The sequence below is a fragment of the Amphiprion ocellaris genome, chromosome 1, assembly GCF_022539595.1.
Source record: "Amphiprion ocellaris isolate individual 3 ecotype Okinawa chromosome 1, ASM2253959v1, whole genome shotgun sequence".
NCBI classification, from domain to species: Eukaryota; Metazoa; Chordata; class Actinopteri; family Pomacentridae; genus Amphiprion; species Amphiprion ocellaris.
Genome location: NC_072766.1, coordinates 28,880,374 through 28,901,642, shown reverse-complemented (window position 1 = coordinate 28,901,642; position 21,269 = coordinate 28,880,374). Strand labels below are relative to the sequence as shown.

At 40.7% G+C, this 21,269-nt stretch overlaps 1 protein-coding gene across 3 annotated transcripts in view; it reads left to right on the top strand.

Annotated features, from left to right (window-relative positions):
* phkb (phosphorylase kinase, beta) overlaps positions 1–21,269 on the top strand; it is a 227,019-nt gene that overhangs the window by 2,374 nt on the left and 203,376 nt on the right. For 2 of the 3 annotated variants that reach the window (XM_023265994.3, XM_055012134.1), the window contains exon 2: positions 12,428–12,514. In XM_023265994.3, coding sequence (XP_023121762.1) covers positions 12,428–12,514 — 87 coding nt within the window. Of the gene's footprint in view, positions 1–4,714; positions 4,809–12,427; positions 12,515–21,269 lie in introns of all 3 variants that reach the window. The other variant, XM_023265996.3, reaches the window with a different exon arrangement.

Below are 21,269 nucleotides of genomic sequence, written 5' to 3'. Positions count from 1 at the left end.
TAGATTAATTACAGGGTTGCTGTGGATTAATTTCGATTAAATCTAATTCATTTTTAATCTAAATTAATCCCTTTTCATTTTGCATGCGCAAACACACTCAGGAAAGAAGAGAATATACTTAACACTTAAGGTGTTTATTGAACACCTTTAAAGATTCATGTTAAAATGCCTGACTAACGCATGCTTCACATTAATGTGGTACTTTAAACCGGAAGTTCTTCATTGAAAACTCCTTCCTGCAGAGTGTGCATATTACTGTATGTCTGTCGACTGTTCCTTCTTTGGGGTTTTTTTGTATTCAAATTTCCCACTGAGAGGGCCAACGCCCTGTTTAGTAGGCCCCAACCGATATGGATTTTTTGAGGCCGATACCAATTCCAATATTTGGCAGAAAAAAATTCTGATAACTGATTAATCGACTGATTAGTTTAAAAAATACATAATGAATAAAATAACTTCTTTTTTGGTCCCTTAACACTTACAACAAAAAAGATATGAATTACAGACAGAACATTGTACTGTTTTATAATGCTATGTCCTTGAGTATTTTTTTTTAAACTTTACAACAGAGGAATTTTCAGGTACAAAAACATGCAACAAAGCATTAAACCTCTGGGAAATTGCATAGTCTTAAAAAAGAGTCAATCTATAAATAAGTTATGAAATACATCTTGTCTTGTACTTCTTGTTGCTGCAAATTAGAGTCAGGTTGTATATATATGCTGTATATAAGCAACATAATGAGTGAAGTTACTGGCAAAACATTATTTCTGCAGCCCTCTGATGCCCTTTAATGTTAAATCACATTGTCTTTACTCCATTATTTTCTTTGCCATGAAGTCCGGACTCATGTCAAAACATGTCATCTTGACAGAGTTGCATTTTAAATATATAATGGTCACAAATAGTCCAACACTAATGCTCCTCCATAACAACACACAGTGAGTTCCTGTTACAGCCTGTGTCACATTATAGTATTTTCTGACAAATAAAACTAAGAGTGATATGACATCACGACAGTTGCTGAAGACAGACAGTGAAGTTAATTATTTTTTAATTTTTCTCTTAACTGAAATGGGAGACATGTTCAGTCAGTGTTAATTTCACAGCGTCGTTTTGAACTTGCCTGTCAGCTCAGCCCACTCCTGTAATGTTGCCTGGCTGTAGCTTAAATGGCACAAGGACATCATTCTGTGCGACTCCGACACTTAACAGCATTTATTGTTTTATGAGAAATTAAGAAAATATCGGCGTTTAACCGGCAAAACCCCGGCCGATTATTTTGAAAAGGGCCATAATCGGCCGATTTTATCAGCCCTACTGTTCACTAGAGATCGACCGATTATCGGTCGGGCCGATTATCGGTGCCGATATTTGGACATTTGACGTATATCGGCATCGGCCTTTTTTTAATCCGACGGACCGATATGAAGAAATCAATTTAAACCTGAGTTATTTTGGCTCAGATGCAGCTGCGTCTCTCTCTCCTGCTTTCTGTCTCCAGCACTATCCACCCCGCGCTCTGATTGGTTAAGCTTCAGTGGCAGAGCCTCTGAAGCAGTAGCTGTCCTCACACACACACAGCAGAGAGGGAAAGTCTTCTCGTGTGAGAAGCTCCAGAGAGAAAACACGTGTCGAAGGTAAATGCAGAAAACTCTTCCGAAATTGTAATAAACATCCCAGTGCTCTAGATCTCACAACTACTACTAACGTTACAGTGAGCAGCAGAATAATGTAAGAGCGGAGTAAACATTAGCGGCAGCTCTGCTAACTGGTATTAGCTCCCGACATGTCTGTGAATTACTTAATCCTCTGCGTAATCGAACGAAGCAGGAAGATGAAGCGTCGAGGAGTCTCCCTTTAAACGTGTGTCAAAAGTGCGTATTTTGAACTTTCTACCACTTTTTGAATCGTGTTGATCGACCAAGTAAAACCAGAGTTATGATCAATAATAAACGCTGTACTTTTGAGCGAACTTTAGACGAGCGCATTTCGTGCGTCATTGTATGGTGAACGGCTAAACGGGAGATTCTTTGAAGCCTTCTGTAGCCGACACAAAAACAATCAGAAACATCAGGGAGAGTTTTGCAACTCTTAGGGAGTGACGTGTGAAAAACAAACAGCTCTGAGACTCCCTGCTGGAAGCACCTGGGGGATGAGAGCGTCTGCACAGGCATGATCCCAGTCAGAGCGTCTCTGTGTTACTAGTAAGAGAGTGGAATATTTAAGAAATACACAGAGGAGAGATGGCCAAAGTGCGGATTTGGAACTTTCTATCATTTTATTTAAAATAATAATAATAATAAACTTATTCTAGCAATGGAGAACACCAGGACTCCAGATTCTCCACATGGTCCTAAATGGCAAATGGTCTGTATTTATATAGTGCTTTACTATACCTGAAACGATACCCAAAGCGCTTTACATTATACATCACATTCACCCATTCACACACATATATGGTGGAAGCTACCATGCAAGGCATTAACCACAACCCATCAGGAGCAGTTAGGGGTTTAGTGTCTTGCTCAGGGAGCCCTCAACATGAGCTCTCCAGGCCAGGATCAAACTGGCAACCCTCCAGTTACAAGACGGCCACTCTACCCACTGAGCCATAAAGCCCCTTTCCTATTGTTTTTGCCATTGTAGAGACTGTGGTGGACAGAAAAAGTTTTTTTGGAGTGGCACAAATTCATTTATGTAAAATTTTATTGTGACTCCTGATGATTTTGTAAATAGTTGTGCCAAAGTGCCTAAAAATTTCCTGCATTTTAGTGCAAATAGTGGTATATAACTGTGTTGACTGCTGAATTTGCACATTATTTTATGACATAAACAATTTATATTTGCATTCTAAGTTCTGAAAAGGATTCTTTACACATGTTTATGGTGTCCACAGTAAAAAAAAAAATCTAACTTTTTCCTACTCAGACTTTGTATTTTTTCAGCAATTTTAGGTCAAGTGTGTTCATACATTATATCAAAAATGTATAAATAATTGTAGAATCATATAGGTGAGGTTGTGCTGAAAAAAGGACACCAAGCAAAGCAAGATCAACAATTTTTAAGGTGAAATATAAAGGTACAGGTCAAAAATGGACCTCAGTCAAATTGTCCCCCCAGATTCCTAAGGGTTAAAGCAAAGATAAGTCATTATAGTTATATTTAAATTTTACTTTATTTACTGCGGAAAAATTTCAGGGAGGTATTTATTTAAGCTTTTATTCAACTTTATAAGAGATGCTTCTGAGTGTAGGAAATCCATGCACTTCTGGAGCTATTATTTTCTGTTTGTTTGATTAAATAAACATGCTTTAGGCATTTAAACGAAGTTCAGTGTTTGCATTCAATTTTTTTCACGCTAATTTTTACACTTTTACTGCAAATGAATATCGGCTCCAAATATCGGTTATCGGCCTCCTCTAACTACTAATAATCGGTATCGGTCCTGAAAAACCCATATCGGTCGATCTCTACTGTTCACTGTCTTCCATTTGGAGGTGCTTGGTACTGCGCCCATTTGCGCATGCGCCACGGCAAGTCTTCTTGGACAAACTGCCCGAAATGTGTAGCCAGAGATGTTTCAGGGATTTTGAATCATTTTGCGATGCAGATGCATTAATTGCATTAAAAATTTTAATGAGATTAACCATGATGATGGATTAATCTGCGTTAACGTGTTAATTTTGACAGCCCTACTAAAAAGACAATTATATGTGCTACTTGAGCTCCAATTCAACCTGCTCTCTCTTAGCACTCACTGTGGGGTCTCAAGTAGTCTCCATCCACAGCTCTATCCATTTGGTTGCATGTGGTGAATAACAGTCAATCACTGAAAGCTATTGTTCACACAGAGAGACAGAGCACACATTTAAAGAGCAGCCCTGGTGATGTAGCAGACACTGCTTCAAGGTTTATAAAACATCACGATCTTCTGCTAGCATGCTGAGTGTGCCTGTTACACTGAAAAGACCCTAATAATTCACTTGAATGTGTCTGCAAGTGTCTTGGTCGATTTTCAGTCATCCAGGTTTATAAGGTTTGTAGTTGGAACTTATCTTGCTAACAGTGCAAGGCTAAGGCTATCACGAAGAGGTTTGCTGTTCCTCTTAGACTGCTGTTGCATCTGGAGTGCTGTGGGTATTTTAAAGAGAAAGGCAGAACAACACAATCCCTCCAGCAAAGAGCAGCTGCAAAAAATAGCCTCTTAAGAAGTATCCTACATGCCAAGGTGTCTTGATTATGTCATCAAACACAAAAGTGGATATATATAGTGTTAAAAAAATTTAAAATTTGAATCTCAGTAATGACAGGTGTACTAACTTTTGCTGCATTGAGTTCCTACTGCGTAGCCTTTATTTTTAATATGGTCAGTGTAGACTGTTAATTTTACATGAGAGTAAAAGCTCTGCTGTTCAATTTAGAGGTAATGCATTTACTGTAAGGTGATACAATTTTGAATAAATTTACATAAAAATGACATTGCACAGGGGCGTGCTCACTTCAGTTGTATACTGTACATTGCTATGGTAATGTAAGTCATCATATCCATTCTCTCAAGGATTAGAATTTCATTGTAAAGCAAATACAGTGCATCTTCATTTCTTGCATGTTGTTCATGATCATCATCACCTTACTGTGTAATTCATTGTTGATTCATGCACGTCTACAATCTAACTCTGTACTACTAACTCCTTCCTGTGGATTGCTGTAGATTTGTGATTTAGCTGAGAGAGACGATTGGCCTTAATTTCACCTTTTGAGAATGGCTGCGGCTGCCCAGCCTCGTCGGAAAGTTCACAGACTCGGTAAGTAGTGTCAGCAGATCTAAGGAAACCAATGTAGCCAACCTCATACACAAGGCAGGAGAGGACATTGGGAAAGACATCTGGATATGAGAAGCACAAAAAGAATATACGTGATTATACCATGATCAGAGGAAAGTGTTGTGAAATGGAAATCAAAAACCATCCTATCATTTCATACTAGCTACTTCACTTTCCAACTTTGAGGAAAGCGGTTATCTTGAGATCACAGTATCATTCCTTTGTCAAGATGAGAAAAAATAGTTCTATGCCTGAGCTCTCTTGGGCTGTTGATATGACCCATAATCTGCGGATACACTATGGCTTATGTGAATTAACGTGAACAGAATCATATTGTGTTTCCACAGTAAGCATGAAAGATGTCAAGTGGCACTAAAACTATTAATATGGCATCTCTGAAGTTAGTCATGGGATTGTTTAAAACCAGTCAAACACACACAGCTCACATTTGTCTGATCCCATGTTAGAATTTAAAATTGTAATATTTGACTTCCTCTATGCACTTTTAAGGTTTTATCTTTAAAAGGAGATGGATTGGCTTTGTCCCCTGCAACTTTTAAGCATGATGGAAATTATGCTAATTTCAGTAATAATGTGAATTTTTCAGTACCTGTGGTATTGACCCAAGGTCGAACCCATTAAAATGTAAATCTCAGCAAAGTGAAAAGTGTCTGAAAATAGAGAAAGTCGAACAGACTGGGGGGTTCCCTCAAACTCTTGCTTTCTCTCTCAGCTCAGAGGAAAACGTCTGGTTGCGATTCACATTACAATTTGAAATTTTAGCTTTAGGCCTGAATATTATTTTGTGTGCTGAGCCTTTTGTGATGCAATGTGTTGCAGTGAAAGACAGCATTTACTGATGGCACGTGTCTGTTGTTTTTTGTTGTCTCTGCTGCCTGTTTTCTATTGTAATAAATTTGATTAAGAGCATTTGACGAAACAAATTTTGATTTACCTTTAGGTAATTTAGTTTTTGCTATATGAAAACCATTTTTTCTACATATTGGCGTATATGAAATCACACCACTGTCTCAACTCGAAGAAAAGATCCTTTACTGAGTTCACTTTAGACCAGTTTAATCATTAAGTCCTATTATGTTCCTATTTTTTTTTTTTTTTCAAGATGGCGCCGTGCCAGCGGCAGCTAGTTACAGCAGCTCCGGTTAACTTTAGGTCTGTTTAGTTATTTTTGTAGTTTTCTTCTCTTTTTAAGTTTTTCTTTTCAGCAAGTAGGGTGACGCTTTTGTACGGGACAGACATGGATGTGCAAATAGCGTTTTCCCTACTTTGTTTACTACTGTTTTCGGAACTTTTTAAATCCGCATCTGGTGACCCGTTCAGCCATGGCTCCATTGTTTACAGTCGGGAACAGCTGTTGGCGCTGAGCCAGGCCAGGCCGCCGTCGTGGGAGAGACCAGACATCCCAGCTGAGCTCCGCAGAAGGAGGAGAGGATGCCAGGCAGGACTGAAGCGTCGGGAGAAGAGGAGACGCTACAAGCCGTCCGTTCCGTCTGTGATTATGGGGAATGTGAGGTCTCTCCCGAATAAGATGGAAGAACTGACGGCGCTGACCAGGCTGCAGTGGGAGTATAGGGAGAGCAGCCTCATGATGTTCACGGAGTCATGGCTGAACGAACCCACTCCGGACTCACTTTTAACTCTGGACAGATTCCATCTGGTCAGAGCGGACCGGAACGCGAGGGAGAGTGGTAAGAGAAAGGGAGGGGGCCTCGCGATGTATGTGAATGAGAGATGGTGTAATGCTGGACACATTAGCGTTAAAGAGCAGCTCTGCACTAAGGATGTAGAATTACTGGCGGTCAGTCTGCGTCCGTTCTATCTGCCCCGGGAGTATTAACATGTAATAGCCATTACTGTGTACATCCCTCCCTCGGCTGATGCGGCTGCAGCCTGTGAACTCATCCACAGTGTAGTGTCCCAGCTGCAAACATCTCACTCTCAGTCTCTTATTATCATCTCAGGAGACTTTAACCATACATCGCTCTCTGCCACTCTCCCCACGTTCACCCAGTATGTGACCTGCCATACCAGAGACAGTAAAACCCTGGACCTGCTGTATGCAAACATCAAGGATGCATACAGCTCCTCACCCCTCCCCCCGCTGGGCCGATCAGATCACAACCTGGTGAGACTGCAGCCCATTTACATACCTATGGTGAAGAAACAACCCCCCACCACCAGGTATGTGAAGAAGTGGTCTGACGAGGCCACTGAGGCGCTGCAGGACTGCTTTGAGACCACAGACTGGGATGTGCTGTGTGGTCCACACGGGGAGGACATTGATGCACTGACAGACACTGTTACGGACTATATCAACTTCTGTGCAGAGAACATCGTACCGACCAGGAAAGTACGGTGTTTCTCTAACAGCAAACCCTGGGTGTCCCTGGAACTGAAGGCCCTGCTGAAGGAGAAGAGGAGGGTCTTTGGATCTGGGGACAAAGAGGAGCTGAGGAGGGTGCAGAAGGAGATAAAGAAGAAGATCAAGGCGGACAAGGCCAGCTACAGGACCAAGATGGAATCTCACCTGCAGGACAATAACACAAGGGAGGTCTGGAGAGACCTGAGATCCGTCTCTGGTTACAGCAGAGGCCATGAGAGGGGAGCTGCAGCAGGAGACCAGGAGTGGGCCAATGAGCTGAATCTGTTCTTTAACAGATTCGACTCTGCTCCCACTCCTCCCCCCTCTCATCAAAGCACCGACCAGCCAGCTCCTTCTTCACACCTCAGCTCTCTACCACCAACACCACCAACAGCACCCCTCCTCCCATCCCCGTCTTCTACCACCTCCGGACTCCACATACAGCCCCATCACCCCTCCTCGTCTCACCCCCCACCACCACCATCACCCCTCCTCCTGCCACCCTCCTCCACCACCCCCTGCCTCTCCATAACAGCTGATCAGGTGAGAAGTGAGCTTTAAAAGATCAAAACCAGGAAAGCTGCAGGTCCTGATGGAATCAGCTCCAGACTCCTTAGAGACTGTGCAGACCAGCTCTGTCAGGTGCTGCTGCACATCTTTAACCTGAGCCTGAGTCTGGAGAGGGTTCCTCTGTTATGGAAGACTTCCTGCCTGGTTCCTGTCTCTAAGACCAGGAACCCCAGGGAGCCTAACCACTTCAGACCTGTGGCCCTCACTTCTCACCTGATGAAGACCATGGAGAGGATCGTCCTCAAGAACCTCCGTCCCCAGGTGAGCCAGTATCTGGATCCACTGCAGTTCGCCTACCAACCGAACATTGGAGTGGATGATGCAGTCGTCTACCTGCTGCACAGATCACTGACTCACCTGGAGAAACCCAGCAGCACTGTGAGGGTCATGTTCTTTGACTTCTCCAGTGCTTTCAACACCATCCAGCCTTCTCTGCTTAGGGTGAAGCTTGAAGGAGCGGGAGTAGACTGTCACCTGGCTGCTTGGACCATCGACTACCTCACCAACAGACCACAGTACGTGAGGCTTCAGGACTGTGTGTCTGATGTGGTAGTCAGCAGCATGGGGGCCCCACAGGGGACAGTGCTCTCCCCCTTTCTCTTCACCCTGTACACATCGGACTTCCACTACAACTCTGGGAGCTGTCACCTCCAGAAGTTCTCCGATGATACAGCCATTGTTGGGTGCGTATCTGAAGGGGACGAGCGGGAGTACAGGATGGTCATCTCTGACTTTGTGGACTGGTGTGAGCGAAACCATCTGCAGCTCAACGCCAGTAAGACGAAGGAGATGATCGTGGACTTCCGCAGGAGGAGGACACCCCGGACTGCACCGGTGAACATCCAGGGTTTGGACATTGACATGGTGGACACATACAAATACCTGGGTGTTCACCTCAATAATAAACTGGACTGGACACACAATACAGAGGTCCTGTACAAGAAGGGCCAAAGTCGTCTCCACCTGCTGAGGAGACTGAGGTCCTTTGGAGTGTGCAGGACTCTGCTTAGGACATTCTACGACTCTGTGGTAGCGTCTGCTATTTTCTATGCAGTGGTCTGCTGGGGAGCAGGGAGCACTGAAAGGGACAGAAAGAGACTAAACAGACTGGTCAGGAGGGCTGGTTCTGTCCTGGACTGTTCCCTGGACTCCATAGAGGAGGTGGGTGAGAGGAGGATGTTGTCAAAGCTCACATCCATCATGGACAATCCCTCTCACCCACTGCATGACACTGTGGGGTCTTTAAGCAGCTCCTTCAGCAGCAGACTGAGACATCCACCCTGCAAGAAAGAGCGCTATCGCAGGTCCTTCATCCCATCTGCTATAAGACTTTACAACATCAGCATCACTGGCTGATGTTAACATAAACTGACTCATCATTATCACCCCAAACCATAAAATTTGCACTGACATTCTTGCACTGCACATCTCTGCACTTTTAAACTTTATTTTTATTTTTATTTTTTCTGTTAAAAAATTTTTTCACCCTTGTATATATTGTAAATAAAGCTGCTGTAACAATGTAAATTTCCCCTGGAGTGGGGAGAAATAAAGAACTTTATCTTTATCTTATCTAATTATACACTGCCTGTCCAAAAAAAAGTTGCCACCTGGATTGAACTAAGCAAATAGGTAAGAGCCTTCCTTTTGGATAATTACTGCAGTGATGAATATGTTTCAGCTGGCAACAACTTATTTAACTCAAGCTGATGCAGTGAGTAGTTTCACATTTCTTCAACAACTGTGTCAGGAGACATATCTTGTGGTCATGGAAAGGGTGTTGATCTGTCTCAGAAAGGTCAAATTAGTGGCCTGCATCAAGCAAAGAAAACAACTAAGGATATTTCTGAAACTACTAAAATCAGGTCAAGAACCGTCCATTATTAAAACTGGGATGGACAGTGGTGAACCATCATCTTGAGGAAGAAATGTTGTCGGAACAAACTCTTGGATGATAGTGATCGGAGATCACTTAAACGTTTAGTGAAATCATATCATAAAAAATCAACAGTAGAATTCACGGCTAGAGATCGACCGATATGGGTTTTTCAGGACCGATACCGATTATTAGTAGTTAGAGGAGGCCAATAACCGATATTTGGAGCCGATATTCATTTGCAGTTAAAGTGTAAAAATCGGCGTGAAAAATTTTGAATAATGCAAACACTGAACTTCGTTTAAATGCCTAAAGCATGTTTATTTAATCAAACAAATACAAAATAATAGCTCCAGAAGTGCATGGATTTCCTAGGCTCAGAAGCATCTCTTATAAAGTTGAATAAAAGCTTAAATAAATAGCTCCCTGTAATTTTTCCACAGTAAATAAAGTAAAATTTAAATATAACTATAATGACTTATCTTTGTTTTAACCCTTAGGAATCTGGGGGGACAATATGACTGAGGCCCATTTTTGACTAATTCTGATTTTACCTTTATATTTCACCTTAAATCTTGCTTTACTTGGTGTCTTGTTTTCAGCACAACCTCATCTGTGTGATTCTACAATTATTTATACATTTTTGATGTAACGTATGAATACAGTTGACCTAAAATTGCAGAAAAAATACAAAGTCCGAGTAGGAAAAAGTTAGATTTTTTTTTTAGTGTGGACACCATAAACATGTGTAAAGAATCCTTTTCAGAACTTAGAATGCAAATATAAATGGTTTATGTCATAAAATAATGTGTAAATTTAGCAGTCAGCACAGTTATATACCACTATTTGCACTAAAATGTAGGAAAATTTTAGACGCTTTTGCACAACTATTTACAAAATCATCAGGAGTCACAGTAAAATTTTACATAAATTAATTTGTTCCACTCAAAAAACTTTTTCTGTCCACCACAGTCTCTACAATGGCAAAACAATAGAAACGGGCTTTAGGACCATGGGGAGAATCTAGAGTCCTGGTGTTCATAATAATAATAATATTCCATTGCTGGAATATTATTATTATTATTATTATTATTATTATTATTATTATTATTATTATTATTATTATTATTATCATTATTTTACATCTGAAGCAAAGTCTTCATTTTCTGTGCATCTTGTGTCTTCTCTGTGTCTGGCAGAGAGAGTGATCTGTGGCCAAAGCCAGTGAAGGACCTGCTGCTCTCTGAGTGGAGCTGAGAGCTGCTCTCCCAAACAGTAATAACTATCCCCTGACTAAAAAAAAAAAAAAAAAAAAACGTTAGAAAGTTCCAAATCCGCACTTTGGCCATCTCTCCTCTGTGTATTTCTTAAATATTCCACTCTCTTACTAGTAACACAGAGACGCTCTGACTGGGATCATGCCTGTGCAGACGCTCTCATCCACCAGGTGCTTCCAGCAGGGAGTCTCAGAGCTGTTTGTTTTTCACACGTCACTCCCTAAGAGTTGCAAAACTCTCCCTGATGTTTCTGATTGTTTTTGTGTCGGCTACAGAAGGCTTCAAAGAATCTCCCGTTTAGCCGTTCACCATACAATGACGCACGGAATGCGCTCGTCTAAAGTTCGCTCAAAAGAACAGCGTTTATTATTGATCATAACTCTGGTTTTACTTGGCCGATCAACACGATTCAAAAACTGGTAGAAAGTTCGAAATCCGCACTTTCGAAACAAGTTTAAAGGGAGACTCATCGACCCTTCATCTTCCTGCTTCATTCGATTACGAAGTGGGTTAAGTAATTCACAGACATGTCAGGACATACCAGACATACCAGTTAGCAGAGCTGCCGCTAATGTTTACTCCGCTCTTATGTTATTCTGCTGCTCGCTGTAACGTTAGTAGTAGTTGTGAGATGTAGAGCAATGGGATGTTTATTACAATTTTGGAAGAGTTTTCTGTGTTTACCTTCGACGTGTTTTCTGTCTGGAGCTTCTCACACGAGAAAACTTTATCTGCTGTGTTTGTGTGTGTGTGTGTGTGTGTGAGGACAGCTTCAGCTTCAGAGGCTCTGCCTCTGCAGCTTAACCAATCAGAGGGCGCGGGATGGATAGTGCTAGAGACAGAAGGCAGGAGAGAGAGAGGCACGGCTGCATCTGAGCCGAAATAACCCAGTTTTAAATTGATTACTTCATATCGGCCCGTCGGATTAAAAAAAGGCCAACGCCGATATACGTCAAATTTCCAAATATCGGTGCCGATAATCGGCTACACCGATGATCGGTCGATCTCTATTCACGGCTATGTTTAATAGTGGGAGTAAGAGCATTTCCACATGCGCAATGCAAAGGGAGTGGTTCAGGGACCATGAGACATCATTTTCATATGTGGATTGACCTCCACAGAGTCCAGACCTCAGCCCCACTGATATTCTGTGGGATGTCCCAGGGAAGACTTTGTGCAGCAATCCGACTCTCCCATCATCAATATAAGATCTTGGCCGAAAATTTATGCAACTCTGGACAGAAATAAATGCTGTGACACTGCAGAAGTTTATCCAAGTGTTGCCACAGTGAATGTGTGTTATACTCAATGTTAAAGGTGGTCCAATTAAATATTAGCCTGCAACTTTTTTTTTGGATGGACAGTGTACGACCCAACTGAGACTAATTTTTTAGGATTTTTTTAAACATGCATTGACTAATCAGGTATCAGTTTGGAGAAATATGTTGTAGGGCAGTGTTTGGAGCTTATGTGTAACAGATGTGTCCTTCTTCAGGTTCCATCTATGAACCTCTCAAACTGTCCATTCTCCAGCGGGAGGATGAGCCCCTTTGGGAGAAGCTGGATCGTTACTACAATGCTGGTGAGTACATTTATTCAGTATTGGCAAGCTGTAGGTGTATAATCTAAAACTAGGTGGAACATATTGCACTAATGAACTGTTTCTGGACATTTTGGTACCCAAGATGAGATGTTTCACGGGAACCCCTGAGACTTTGATGATATTTTAGTTTTCATATTTAATTTTATTCAACTCAATTCGAATTCAGATCTGTGTCATGTCATCAACATCATGAAAACCAATCCCTGTTAGGGCTAAGCAATATATATCGATTTCAAAATCACAATTTGTATCAAGAAAATCACAATGGTTGCCATTTAGGATATACAAAGTGTGGCTATTGAATAATGAGACTAATTCTGGCATTCAGCTTGATTTATTTCAAGTAGATTGAAACTTCAGTGTATCCTGTGTGGTTCAGGCTGCATGCTGTGATTTGACTGTCTCATTATTTAATAGCCACACCTCATACATTTTGCAGTAGGGTTTAAACTGTCTTGTTATTGGTTTTCCAAATGTATGCCAGCCTCCTCTTCTATTACACAGTGAATATTGAACTGAAGCTTGACTTGAACAAATGAAATTTCAAATCAAGTAGTGATATGTCAGAAAAATTGCAATTACATATTTTCTGAAAAATTGTTGAGGCCTAGTCCCTGTTATGAGGTATTCTGATTTTAACCGTATTGATTGAGAATGTCATCGTGTAATTCTAACATTATTTTTGGGAGTTTGATGCATCTAGATCTCAGACAGTCTCTCCTGTCTGTACTCAGGTAATTGTGAGATTTTACCTTCTGGAATCTGATCATATTTTATGATCCAGTATTTATTTAGGTTGTCTTTGTCACCATTTTTTCTTCACTTCATAAACTAGAAAAGCACTCAGAGAGCGCAGTGCTCCACCAAGGTTGGTCATTCTCCCATATGGTATATTCAGAAGACATTTTTTTTTTTTTTTTTTTTTTTTTTAGAAATGCAACATTTGTCTATTAGTTATTGATGATCAGAAATCGCGGCAACATAGAATGTGGCCATTTAATATAGATGTACCCTCAAACAAAATGACCTTGTGGTGAGCACAGGCTATGTTATGTACGGATACTGAATCGCATGACCTAAATATGTAGCGAGCGAAAGAAATTGATGGGAAATTGTGTTCCTTGTATCATTTCCAACAAATAAGTCCCAATAAGTCCGCAGCAGTCGATTTGTAGTAGGATCGCAATCATGTGATCGCCAGGAGGCAGCTGACGCAGTGTTCACTTGTAGTCATAGTTACAGTGACGCCGTGCCGCTATCTCGCAATTATAAAGAAATCTTTAACAAATCCATGGATCCAGACTATAAGCCGCATCACTGCCAAAATCTAATCACTTGGTCCTTGTGTCATTTCTGACCTTCCCTGAAAATTTCATCCAAATCCGTAATGTTACAAGACAGACAGACAGACAGACAGACAGACAGACAAACATATACGCTGATCATCACATAACTCCGCCGCCTTCCTTGGCGGAGTAATTATAGTAAAACTGCTGAGCCTGCACTGAGATTAGTGAGGCTTTTTTTTTTTTTTTTTTTTTTACAATGGAATAGTATTTCATTAAAAAATATTGATTTCTGTTATATTTCATATCATGTCTTGTAATCTCAGTGTGTCAGAGTGTGTATCTTTGTGGGCTCAGGATGGGATTTAGACAGACACATTACCCTCAGTAGTAACAATCTGCTAACAAATAGCAGCACTTTTGAGACATGGTTCACCTGCTAAATGTCACAGAAGCAGATGCTTGTTCCTGCTCACTGTTGTATAATTAACTCAAAGTGACTGCATCTTTTATGCACTTTGTGACTCAGGGGGTTGCTCACTCACAGCACTGTGTGGAAAGAGTCATTACACAGAACAGTGCAGTGTTTTGACAGCTGTCTTTCCAAGAGCACACATTTGGATTTAAAGCTAATAACTAATAATCAAAATGGCAGACTGGGTCCTGCTGTCAATCCTTTGAATCAGTTTAGGACTTTTATACAGGTACAGGGTATAGATAACTATCTACTACCGCAGGCCTTGTTTTGTTGAAATTCCTGACAGTTTGGTGGTATGAAACTCCAGCAGATGTACTAAATGTCTCTGAACAGTGTTAGGTTGGATAAAAAAATCTAATACCGTGTTGAAGGAATAGCTATTTTTTCCACTCCTGACACATGGCTCACCCAAAACATGTGCTCACTGTAGAGCTAATGTACATGCTGTAAAGACTGCAGTTGTTTTGTCATATTGCTTTGAGTATAATGATTACATCTTGCAGGCGTACAATGTTGTTTAAAATGACATTGTTCTCGGCTGGCAAGATAAAAGTGTGCCATGGGACTTCCCTTGTGTTTGACATGCAAAAATATTTACCAAGCTTGCCCTGACTTGCAATGGTGAAAGAAGTTCTTAGATCTAGCAAAAGAAACAATATTAGGGTAGAGAAATGTTGCACAACAAGTAAAAGTCCTGCATTAAAACGCTCATGTAATTTCGCTGAGAGGAAGTATTGGTACAAAAAGTAATTCAAATGGTAAGTACAGATTATGCAGAATAGCTCTTGGTATACATTATATTATCTGCTTAGTAATTATTGATGCATAACTGTATAAGCATCCCTAGTGGTACACTTGGTAATATTGGGGATAATTTCAATTACTTTAATTGTGATAATATATTATAATTAATTAATTGTTTGCATTCTGCATTAATTTTGAATTAGGACTCAAGAGCAAATTAGCAAAGTGCAAAGGCTGCATTTCAGGATATATGTTTTGCAGCATGTCTGACAGGGTTCAAACTGGCATGTCAGTGGATTTACAGATTCATGCTGTCCTCTTTCAGTAACAGTCATACTTTGAGTGGTATCTAGAATTTTAATGCTCCCTCACGTTTTAATTCTATGACACAGTGAATACTGAATACTTTAGTTCACTGACTTTAAAAATGAGATTGCAAATCAAATTAAATTTCTATCAGAAAAATCACAATTCGATATTTACCCCAAGTTGTTCAGGCCCAATTCAAATCTGCCAATAACTAATACATTTATTCATTTATTTGATAGGGACAGTGCACATTAATGAACATCTATTTAGACAGCAATAGACGATAATATGCCAGCAACAATGCTACATCCACAGTCCCTAGGCAGGTTAAATAAATAAATAAATAAATAATAATAATAATAATAATAATATAACAGTGAAACATAGGACAATAGGTCACAATAAAAGCACATTAGAGAAAGTACATAAAGAAAACAGAACAGTGAAACATACAGTTTCACAAACAAATAAACATTAGTCACTAATAACTAACCACATATTACTACTGTTCATGCGTGAATGAATAAAATAAAGTCTTGCCTACATGTTGACTGGGCTGCTTTGAACTGAGACTAGCTAGTTGTTACTAAGACCTTAGGAAGGACACAAACTTGGTGATACATGGTTGATGCAGCCCAGTCCAGGTGATAATTCTCAGCTGTGTAATCAGTGAAGGAGGCTCAACCTCACTGCACGAGAGATAAATACACATTAGTGGTGATTACTGAATTACCTGCAGCTGTGAGTGCAGCATTGTGGCTGACAACAGTACCTGCCAGTACACATACAGCAACCTCACTATGCTGCCAGAGTTAGACATATAGCATCCATAATTTCAGAATCCATTCAGACTGGTCATTGGGATGTAAATACATCTGTTCTGCTATAAAAGTGAAGATTCATTACAAAAGTTTGTATTTGCTGTGAGATATTGCTGTCATTGATGCTTGTGTGACAGGGCCATTAGCCTGCCAGAAGGTTTAAGAACAGTTTTAGAAACATTTGCAAATTGTAGTCAACTCCGGTGCTGCACAGCCAAATGGAAATCTGTTTGTTTAATGATAACTCTTTCCCAGACGGATTTGTTATTTCATGAAATGCACAGGTGTAACTAATAGCATTAATGATGGTCCCGTTCCACTTACGTGCACCGGTAAGTAAAACCAGCAGGGCCCTGGCACTGCCACACCTAAGCTCAATGCAGCTGCTATTGATCTGATTAGTTACACGTGTGTTTGACAAGTTGAAATGTCTGCTGGGAGACATTTCAAATTAGGTCAGTTTGGAAGCCTTAATGAAAGAGCAGACACAGTGTAACAAAATAACTCATAAGGTGACATTATTTAATTTTTTGCTGACCTAGGTACATTATACTTACCAAATCCAAATGTGAAGCTACAGCAAAGTGTTTCTTTTATGTTTGTTTTCCCTTAAGATAACAAATTGGATTCACCCTCCTTTCTATTTTACAGTAAAATCAATACAAGTACAGTAAGAGAGCAACAGAGGGGATAGGCCAAACACACCACTTCATTTAAGTAGATAGAGTAGGGTTTAGTGTGTGGACGGCAAGATCATGTGTTGCCTTTGGCTGTGTGTGGCTATTAGATTCGGGTAATGCAGCTCAGGATGCTGTCCCTTAGGATCAGTGCTGAGGTTGCTACTGTGAACATAAGCTGTGCTTTTCTCAGTGGCTGTTGTTGATTTAACAATCAAAATTTGCTCTACAGCACAACAGACAAATCTTGATATTGACTTAAACGAAATATCACTTTATTTAGTGCATTCACTTTAAAAAAAAATCCTTTCTGCTCAAGTGCAATCACACATATTTGACAAGCTATGCTTAGTTTTTCCTAATATATGTACCAACCATAAAATAAACCCATGCCAGTGCTTCTCTCTATATGGCATTTAAGGGATTATGGAACGTACAAATAGTGTGGCCTTCTCCCAGCACTCACCTTGAACTATTTACAGGTGACCTAATTTTTTTTTTTTTTTTTTTTTTTTTTTTTTCCCAGCTGGGATGCAAGAAAAAGTGAATTCAAACTAGACTACATGATTTCCAGCAGCATTTTATACTGGAAGCCTCTACTAATGTCAGAAGACGTAATCGCCCTTTTATGAAATATGTAAAGCTTCAGGGAAACTCTCTCCACTATAGACTATAGTTAGTGAGCATGAGACAAGATGTATCAGGATCTGGGTGAGCTTAGCAGATAATATTGATTGATTGCATTATATGTTCCCTTTGTGGTCATTTTCCAGGTCATTGGGGAAAAAAGATAAGTTAAGAGTTGGTAGAAATATGAGCTTATTGGACATTAGTTATGAAAGAGTGACTTTTCGCCTCCTAACAATGTTGACTTCCATTGGTAACTTTACACCATTGCTGCTCTGAAGTACAGCTGCACTGTAGGACCTGATGACATTAATGCTGGGTGCAGTTAGATGCTGAACTACTGGTTGTATAAGAAGATGAACAAACCCTCAGTACCATCACCCAAACCCATAGGTTTCCTTTTGAAGCTCAGTGTGGTGGCTCCAGCCATCACCACCTCTGCAGCACCTGACTCGTGGTAATTCATGGAGCTGAAGCGAGCCATGCAAACATCTCTGGGCCATAGACCTTGAAGGCATCTATCTAACACTAAATGTGGCCACTCCCTTAATTTTGCATATATTTAAATTGTGATAGAATTTAAATAGTTGAGTTATATCAATCATCACATCTTGTACAGTTGTCATGAATGGGAAAATAAGCTAATAAGACTAAAACAGTTGTTTTGTACGAGGCCAGAAGCATGTTTTTTTCTGCTGTAAATCTGGGCAATTTAACATTAAGTTGATGGGGATTTGCTCAATTTTGGAACCTCTAGTGGACATTCAAGCAACTGTTTTTGGCACTTCTGCATTAACTTAATTTTTCAGCCCCGAAGGATGTCATTTGGTTTCAATACAGCACATTTCTACGATGAGGGTCCAACTGTAGCACCTCAGACCTCCCTCCTCTGGCCCCTTTCATGCAGCTACTGTCACCATCCGCTGGTTGGAGGATGAATAGTGTAATATGTGTAAAAAGTAATAAAATACAGTGATATTATTGATTGAAATTGTTAGGTTTAAATGTCCACATATCATTAATATAGTATTTTTCAGTGATTCTTTGAGCGAGAGCCCTGTGGCTCCTTCAATTAGACTGATCATTGTCACTCCTAACCCTTACATAAAACATATCCTATAAAAAAACAACACAAATTCAAGCGTGATAAGTAACATAAGTCTTATAAATAAAGTACTATTAGACTAATGCTACATACATGTGCGTTTGTTTGGGGCTTCGTTGTTTCTCCTCAGTGTTTCCAACAAAGTTGTAGCACGGCCAAGAATGCAGCAGCAACCAGAGGTGCAGTGGTGCCCTTGCTGTGCAAAATGGAAACTTTTAAATCAGGCCTTGTAGATGAGCAAAGATTCAACAGCTTGTCTCAGCATTTCTCACCTTGAACTTGTTTAAAAACAGATTTCTGGTGGACTGCTAAAGCAAAATAAGTGAAGTCTACAGAGCCTTCTTAATTCAGTGGAAACTACGGCTCACAGAAATGAGGTTGGGGGTCTGCAGTTAGACTCTTCTCCATGAATGACAAACCACCTATCAGTAATGCTGGGTGGGGTCAGATCTAATAGAAGCTAGATGGGAAAGGGCAGCAAAACACTGATGCTGAACCTGCCATGAAATTAATCTTGGCTTAGATATTGAATAGCTTTACTTGAATCAGTATCTCCATGTTGTTTGCATTAACTGTGAAACTGTGATCTGACACAGACTTCATTTTTTTGACAGCTCCAAAACATTCATCATGTCTTCTTGTTGATACTTTAGTTTCTGATTCTTTTGTTCAGACATTAGGTGAATGGATAGATGTTATTTACCTTGCTTGACAGTTTCGGGAAACACTCTCTCCTTCTTCAGAAGCGTCTCACTGACAGTGTGATGTGTCAGCCAGCAGGTTTTGACTGCCGGCATTTGCGGCACGCCCAGTAGAGTCACCAGATGCACCGGACCAACTACTAGTGCACCCAAAAGACAATATCGAGCAGAACAATAAGTGCAATGTCATTTACGAGATACCATGCAACTCTTGCAATAACACATACATCGGGGAGACAGGGAGAACATTTCACACAAGGAAAAAAGAACATCAGATGGAATGCGAAAAAGGAAACAGCAACACAACTCACAAGATTACAGAAAGAAAAGGCACTACAGGAAAATCTCAAATCTGCAGTATCTGACCACTGCAAAAGGAGCAATCATGTTATGGACTGGGACGGGGCAAGAATCATCGGAACGGAAGAAAACAAACTGAAACGCTGGATTAAGGAGGCGATGGAGATCAGGAGGCGGGCGGAGAGAGCCATGAACAGGGATGAGGGAGGCTTCATGCTCTCCCACACCTGGGACACCATACTCAGAGGAAATAGGACGGCGGGGGATGTGGCATGCCTGGTGGGATGGTCGGGTCCGTTGGGCTCACCGCGACATGCCATTACGGTGTGGGCGTGGTTGGCCCGGTGCATCTGGTGACTCTACTGGGCGTGCCGCAAATGCCGGCTGTCAAAACCTGCTGGCTGACACGTCACGCTGTCAGTGAGACGCTTCTGAGGAAGGCGGGAGTGTTCGCCGAAACTGTAAAGCAAGGTAAATAACATCTATCCATTCACCTAATGTCTGAACAAAAGAATCAGGAATTAAAGTTCATTTTTTTGAAGATTTGAAGAGACACCTGTATCCACAGATTTTATCCTGTGGATACAGGTATCACACTGTAGTGCCAAACTAAGAGGCAGTTTTCACAGTTTGTTATAATGCCTGATTGGAAAGTCTGACATTCTTTCACTGCACTTCCACGAGCCCCGCATGTAAATCTTCCAAATCATATATGCATTATATGCAGCTACACAACCTAAGTTTCATTACTGTCTTCTGCTGTCTTTGTTTACTCCAGCTTGCATTGACTGGACTGGTGGGAACTGATTGTATTAAACAGTCGCAGAGCTGACAACACCAAACAAGTTTTGAACTGAATCCAAATTACAGTCACTCAAAGGGAAGCTCAGAGCTGCAAAGCATGTTGAGTGAATCAGATATTGGCAGCAAGTTCGTGCTTGCCAGTGGTGTAATTGGTACAGTCTTCAGTATAATCAGAGGTAGATCCCCTCACTACATCCGTCTTCAAAGAATTTTTTCAGTCAGATCATCCATCGTTTGTTGCATCTAGTTTCAAAAGAGGAAGATAGTGACAGCCAAATATCAAACTGCTTCAAAACTGCAGTCCACAAACCAATAGGTTATGTTACAGTGGCTATAACCATCTTTTATATACAATCTAACACCAAGATTCCTGTACTTGATACTAGTACACAGTTAAGCGCATTTGCACTTATTGTTACCACCTCATTATTTTGCACATTCATAGCGGAGAGTTGTCAATGCAGATCAAACCTTGTTATTGTCAGTGTGCAGTCAATCATAGTCCTACTCTTAAAGTCAAAACCTAGTTTTTCATTCAGCTGTTGGCCTATGTCTGTCTAAGTATTTTGCCTGTCACTGTTGCTTATTCAGACACACGTGTACCCATGGCAGCTTGGAAACCACAGAGCTGTCTTCTCCCATTAAACACTGCCCGTCCAAAAAAAAGTCAACACCTGGATTTAACTAAACAAATAAGTAAGAGCCTTCCATTGAATACTTACTGCAGTGATGAATATGTTTCAACTGGCAACAACGTATTTAACCCTAGCTGATGCAGTGAGTAGCTTCTCATTTCTTAAACAACCGTGTTGGAAGACATATCCTGTGGTCGTGGAAAGGATATTAATATGTTTCAGAAGGATCAAATTATTGGCCTGCATC